This window comes from Sceloporus undulatus, chromosome 5 (assembly GCF_019175285.1).
Source record: "Sceloporus undulatus isolate JIND9_A2432 ecotype Alabama chromosome 5, SceUnd_v1.1, whole genome shotgun sequence".
NCBI lineage: Eukaryota > Metazoa > Chordata > Lepidosauria > Squamata > Phrynosomatidae > Sceloporus > Sceloporus undulatus.
Window position 1 is genome coordinate 52,657,081 of NC_056526.1, and position 7,274 is coordinate 52,664,354.

General features: G+C 39.8%; 1 protein-coding gene across 15 annotated transcripts in view; it reads right to left on the bottom strand.

Moving 5' to 3' along the window:
- NAV3 (neuron navigator 3) overlaps positions 1-7,274 on the bottom strand; it is a 572,439-nt gene that overhangs the window by 66,055 nt on the left and 499,110 nt on the right. For 8 of the 15 annotated variants that reach the window (XM_042467939.1, XM_042467938.1, XM_042467936.1 and 5 more), the window contains 2 exons: positions 4,559-4,621; positions 1,409-1,566 (listed from right to left, as the gene is read on the bottom strand). In XM_042467939.1, coding sequence (XP_042323873.1) covers positions 1,409-1,566; positions 4,559-4,621 — 221 coding nt within the window. The remainder of the gene's footprint in view (positions 1-1,408; positions 1,567-4,558; positions 4,622-7,274) is intronic. The other 7 variants (XM_042467940.1, XM_042467943.1, XM_042467933.1 and 4 more) reach the window with 2 other exon arrangements.

Sequence of the window (7,274 nt, forward strand, 5' to 3'; positions counted from 1 at the left end):
TAAAAAAATGAGTAAACCTTCTCTTTTGATTTCACAGGCATGTCTGCCTTTTCAGAAAGCATATTCACATGTTTGAGACATTTGGATGCTAGCTTTGGAAAGAGAAGGAATATTCTCACTTCTTAGTTCACATGTTAATTACCTATGTCTCAGTTTGGAGCAGGAGTGGAAAAAACTTTATTTGTAAGATATATATGCCAGAGCCTAGAAGTAACAAGTTACAAGTACCTCTTTCTGCAACAAAGATATAAGAAAACTGCATTTCAAAATTAATAGCAACTAAGAATGAAAATACTTGACTAGTATAACAAGAAACAAGTGAAAATAGTTAGAAACTGTTACTTGTTAAACATAACTGTTTCTAGTAACTTTCAAATGTTATTTTTAATGGAATTTTTAGAGGCATTTTGAAAGGAATGTATCATGTTTACACCACTCACATATCAACCCTAAGGCTTTTTCACCACCCTAAAGAAAAAGAAAGGTGTGGAAAAATACCAGATCAGCAAGCAATATTATCAGATTACTTTTTCAATACTGTATCGAGCAAAGAAAATTAATTACTTTTCAAAAATTGTAATGGGTATCTGAAATAAATTACTTTTACAACAGTAATTTCCCAAGCACTTAACTTGGTAGAACAGAATAAAGGCTATTAAAAAGATGGTGGGAAAAGATGCTGAGCTCATGATGCTACAGTAAATGGTTAGTGAGGATATATCCCAATCTTAATATACTTTTCTGGATCAATGTGCTATTACAGAGGGAGCTGGGATGGTACATACATTCCCAACTGTTTAGTTTCCCACTGTACAATGGTCAAAATGTCCCTATAAGTTCCCAGTTGTTTGTTGTACTGCTAACAAACTTTTAAATTGAATGGATCACTTCTCTTTTCAGAGACCCTCATAGTTTTTCAGAGAGATTACAAGATAAGAAATAAATCTGTTACAGCAGAGTGGGAAAGCATGTATACCTTCAGATTGTGTTGGACTGCTGCTCCCAGCATTCTTCAACACTGACCATGCTGGCAAGGACTAATGGAAACTGCAGTCCAACAACATCTGAAATACAATCTCTATACCTGTGATAGAGAGCCAGTCTTACTGAAGTGAGACTTTTATCTGGGCAATCAGTGTGTCTGTGCATGTGCCACCATTGAAAAATATGGGGCATAGTGATCCATGGGCAGTCAAATCCATATATTACCAGCCCACTGATACGAAGGGTCCACTGTACTTTGAAGTGCTCAGTGGAATGCACTGATATTCATAACATGCTCAGACAAATCTTAAGCAGAAAATGCACTATTAAGGCAGCTGAAACTATGCATTCTTTTGCACAAACCCCATTTCCCCAAAATAAACACAATATGGGTAAGCTGCAAGTGTTTGAGGTTTTCTTTTACCTAAATTGGAAAAATATTTCCCAGTTGCAGATGAAGACATAGCTGTAGGAGAGATCAAGGGAGACTGATTTCCAGTGTCTTGTAGACCTCCAGTAGAATGGGAGCGCAGCCACTCTTTCCCTTCCTCTTGACTGGCCTGCCGAGAGGATGGAGTGTACCTGAAAAACATCACTACTTGTACACTTAAAACTTCCACAGGGAAGATACAAGGATTGAGCTATCCTGAAGAAAAGATTAGTCATTTCTCTCTAGTATAATCATATAGCAGTTTCAGTTGATTTTGAACAGGATACTTGGCTTTGTGTCACGCAAGAAACAGACAGACAAAAAAATGAACAACACCAATTTGTGTATGATGGAAAGAGACATCAAAGAAACCTGTTAAAATGTTAAGAAAAGATTGCAAAATCCAGCACAGAAATAGGCATAACACTGACTTTCAGGCAGAGTTGAAGAATGATAGACTGGTAACGAAGACTAGAGACAAGCAATCAATTTATACATGATTAAAGAGACCATAATGTACAGGTAAGCTGAGAGATGCAGGAACAGAAGAGAAACTGTCAAACAATGCCTTTCATTTGTTAGTCACTTCTAGCAGAATAATATGCAGTCTTTGATGATCAGAATACTCTTTTTGCCCTGCCCTTCTAATACAATGGACAGATTTAACAGAAGAAAAAGAAATACTCACATGTACAGAAATAGGTACGGGAACAAAAACTTTGGAAATGAATTTTTTCAATGACTTTTTGGTGTTGCTGCCAAAGACAAGAATGCAACTGCAGAAGTGCACTATAGCCCACTGGCCAGACTGTGTGGCAGGGACTAAGAAAGGCAAATTCTTCAATGGATTAAGATGGCAAGTTAGCATGTGCAGGCATTTCAGACAGTTCAGGTTTCATCTCAAGAGCCTGCATTTTCTGTGTCAGTTCAGCCAAATTGCTCCCAAAACAAATTATGCTTAGCTGTCCCATCTTAAAAAATAAATTGAAAATTATTTGGAGTGTATTCAAAACACTCAAAAATAAAGCAGCTAGTTTGTTGCCATGTTTCAATGATTCTGGGATGTAGTAGTTCATAAACAACTTTCCCAGGTTCTGGGACTGGGACAAATGAGGATGAATATTAAACTAAGTAATTCTAGGTTATAGACTCTGTGTTGCTCCCATAAAAGCAGATTAAGGTTGAAACTTAGTTGGGAAACCACACACTGAAATAATAGTACATATTTATAGGAATGAGCTGTGTGTCGATCTGTACATTTTTTTAAAAAAATGTTGTTTTGAGAGATTTTAAAAACACTAACCATTCAAGGATATATTTAGTGCTTTGTTTTTCTTTCTCTTTATTTGCTTTTAATGGTTCTTCTGGACAGGGATGCCTGAGCTTCACCAGCATGGAGACAAAGAAAGAGAACTGCTGACTGTTCTTCTAATTCCAGGAGATAAATGAAAGTGTTCTGCTAATAGCAGTATAATCAACATTACTACCAGTGTATTTTTTAAAGTGAGCAGGCAGAGAGGAGAATCTGAAATAGTTTCTCACATTTTTATTTTTCAACATGCTTGGAAACCTGATCCATAATCTGCAGTATCAAGAGAGGGGCAACCCTGTGTGTTACCATTCAAGTGCAACAGAAAAGGCTTCTGTTCTTCCTCCTGAAAATATTGGCGCTGATAGTATTAGGCAACTTGCCAGTAGTACTATTTATCTGAGTGGAACACTAAAGTTGAAAGGAAAGAAGGAGTCAATTTATTAACATAGCTATCTGGGAAAAGATTATAGCTAAATTAGGATAAGAGGTGGCATTTTAGAGGGAATGGGACTGTAGGATGGCAGAGGGCAGGGAACATGGTAAGGTGGTATAGAAGGCAGCCATCAAAACTAGAGTTTCTGAAGGGCTTTTTGAGCACTGCACAACACCTATTATTTTCCTAATATTACAGAGACTTCTTGAGCAATGCAGGAGAAATTCAGCGTTGTCTGCCTAAGAAAGAGGAGTTAGCTTTGCATAGGACAGGGACAGCTTGGATCTCAAGAGAAGTTACTTTTCTGTTGCTAATGGAGTTGAAATTATACTACCTGTCTTTTATTGGTTTTTGTCCCTAGTCTGCATATGGGGAGGAATGGGAGTGGCCTCTGCATGCACTGAAGTCCCCCCAGACCATGAACTAACAACAGAAAGAACATCTGTACACATATTTGTACATATATACAAAATGTAGTTCTGTGACTATCATTGCCACCTTACTTCTTTGCCTGATGAACTAGCTAGGGAAGTTTCAAATGTTTGCATGATGCAGTTTGAACATTTTGGTTGGCCAACAAAGCTATCATTGTTTTGTGGGTTTTGTTCAGCAGGGACATATTTTCTTTCTTAAGGAAAGCAGTGAGTAACATTTATAATTTTCTTCCTACCATGAGAAAATCTCTGAAAACTACAGTTTTTGAAGACTGTTTGCAGTTGAGGATCTATTCTGCACAATATTTGTATGTGGGTATTTTTTTTGTGCAGAAAACATTTTCTGCACAGAAAATAGTATTTCTGGGCAGAAAGTGCTGTTTCCTACATAGAAAATGCTGTTTTCTTTACAAAGATGTTCAGCTATTATACAGATTAAGTCTTGAACTGCAAAGCTTCCCAGCACCAACGATTCCTACCCTGAGGAAACATATTTCCCATTTTTTGAATATTTTAAAACATTTAAATTTTGAATTTCCATCCCTGTATTTGTGTTCTTACATAGGCAAAAATCTCAGAAACCTGGGAAGATAATAATATTGTTTTAATAAGATTAACAAAAATTCCCTAGAGTGCTTCTGCATAGCCCTAGGTTGTCACTGGATTTGGTTCCAAATGATTTTGAGGAATTTGCAATAATATAAGTCTTCTAATGTAAATAGAGAGCTTGAAGTAGTTAAAAATGCAATTTCACATTTACTCAATAAATAAGCAATTTCAGCTGTTTACACTGCCAGAATAAAAGGAGAAGAAATTTTAAAGGATTACTCAGAAAAAAATCAAAGTTGTATTAAGTTTTTCAAAAAAAGAGAGAATATACATAGTGACAGGAAAAGGACAAATATTATAGAAAAAGGTTACAGAACAACAGAGAAACAGCAGTCATACTGAAAAACATCATATACCTTAATCCCTTTTTTGGTAGTGTATTTCTGTCAAGCTGCATGCTGTTAAAACAAAGAAAACCCCTAAGGATATAAAGTAAAAAGAATGCTTCAAAACTGTAAGTTCTAAAAAGGTTTCTTTTTAATCATAAAAAATCATTTACAATAATTTTAAAGTAGAGTGGGACCTCAGTATCTGTGGGGGATAGGTTCTGGACTCCCACATGAATGCCAAAATCTGCAGATGCTCAAGTCCCAAAGGAGGGTGGGATTCTCAGGGGAGAGGAAAGCATTCTTACAATCATGGGTGGCAAGAAGGAAGAGGAGGAGTGGGATGAAGATGGTGGCTGTTGAGGGATCCCTGTTGCTGCCTAGGGTGCCTTGCCTAGGCTCCAGCCTTGGTAGGGAAGCACTGGGCCAGAAAGCAGGGAAGGGGCCTGGCGAATACTCCAGAAGGGCCCCAAGCCTCTTCTTTCCAGGAAGTCTGGTGTGGGAGGAAGGGACTGCTGGCCACCATGACGCCCCTTTTCAGGGAACGTGCATCAGAGGGGCCAGCGGAGGTTGCAGTGGTTGAGGTGTCCTGGGCTCCAGTCGGGGTTGGAGGAGGTGTGAAGGCGATGCAGGGCAGAGACATGGAACTGAAAAGAGGGACCCTCAACCCCCCCATCCCTCCTTTTTCCTCCTCTCTATCCCTTTCTTCCTCCTCTTCCTTTTCAGGCACCACTGCCTCTCTCCTCCCAAGAAGAGCCACCTGAGAATCAATGGGGGGGGGGCAGGCAATTCCTCAGGGCTCCAGAGTCAGCCTTCCAAGGCCTGGCCATCTTGCCTGGAGTGACAGGAGGCGCCTGGGGAGGGGGCAACCTGAAGGGCTGGCAGGCAAGAGCAGGAGAGTATGAGGGGGGGAAACCCTGGCCCCGGTGGCTCCTTCTCTGGCCCAGGTGAGGTGGGGGGGGATGGAGCCATTGCCCCTTCTCCTTCCTAGCTGCCTGGAGCACACCAGGACCTATCTCAGAGGAGGGCTCCAAAGGTCAGGAACCCTCTGGCCCAATGCTGCCACAGCCACAACCACAGCCACCCTTCTTCCTCTCTCCTGGTGTGGAGGGTGGTGTGTTGGAAGCACAACAATTACATAAACAGAACTGTAGGCACAGCTATTGGGGACAGCCAGGGGCTTGCCATCACCAGATGCTGGAATCTGCAGATGGCAAGTCTGCAGATAAAGAGGGCCCACTGCACTCTTTAAAATGTATCCCACACAGGGGGGAAAAATAGTGTGAAGAGCATTGAAAGGATTGCAGTGCCCTTTCTTTTCAAGGAAGTGGCACTCGCTTTCATACAAAACTAAAAGGTATATGAATATCCATCACCATATTCTTAATCCTACCCTTAGTTATCATTGAATTTAAACTATTGGACTCATTTGGATCATGGGGGCTGAGGCTTAGGATACTTACCATATTTCCTGAGTCATTTTTATTTCTTCCCTTAAGTATTATTCTCCTAAGCACTGGAAAAGTCCCTAATCATATGGAGGTATTAGGTGTTATTAGTTATTTTTTTTAAAAAAAATTGCATTTTGAGAGTGCACTGGGAAAATGCATTACATTGAGTGTCCAAATTTACTTTCATAAGACTTGGAACTACAGGTTTTTATACAGTGACACAATTTGTGCAACCTGTACCTGCTATATTTGACAGTCCCAATGACACATTCTCTGTTTATGTCTTTTCTCCTTGTAGAAGAGAACTCTAAGGAGCAAAAGAATTGCTGAGGGTCCCACTCCTAACAGTAAATGATCTTCTAGCTTTACCCTGCACCTATTTCCAGGCATTTAGCTGAATATCAGCTTATGTGCACACCCATGGAAGGAATGATTTGAATAGTCCCCCCGCCCAATTATTTCCATGTAGGGGTGCACCTCATTAGACCATGGGGAATTTAGATTTCCTTGCAGAGTGGTGGACTCTCCATTTTTGGAGGTCTTTAAACAGAGGATGAATGAGCATCTCTCAGTAGTGGTTTAGTTGTGTATTCCTGCATGGAAGAGAGTTGGACTAGAAGGTCCTCATGTCCCCTTCCAACTCTACAATTCTATGATTCTGTTGTGGTGATACAATAAGTTGGTTAGAGAAAAGATTCATCTATGCATATCACTAAGACAAACTGAATATTTGTTGCTAGGGACAAGAATATCTGTTCTACTTTTTTTTCCATCTGAAAGCAACAGCCTTATCTTATTTAATTTGTTAATGTTTGGCTTCCACCTAGCTTGATAAGAATGAAGAAAGAAAGCTTAGGGAATACATATCATAATGATGACACATAGACTGCAGAGGAATGAATCTGGCTCACTGCAGCATTTACTTGTATAAGACAGTCAGTGAATGGCTTAGATTGTCAGCCAGGTCACATACCAGGAGTCACTGCAAATGCAATGTTCATTTTGTCCCTGTCCCTGTGCAGTTTGGGCCAGAGCAGCCTTTTCTGGAGCAGATTGGTGATTTCATACTGAAGAGGAGTAGAGTAGAACAGACTGCCAAAAGGTAAAGTGTTGAGTAACTCAATACCACACCTGATGCAGACTACAGTAAGTACATCCATGGTGACTGCTTACTAAATATGCACAAAGTCATGAAAATTAGTGAAAATGGGATGGTGAATATGGTGGCTACTATAGCTGTCAAAACCAGTTTGGAAAACTTGGAAATGTTGTGGTCTTCTGATGGGATGAGAATA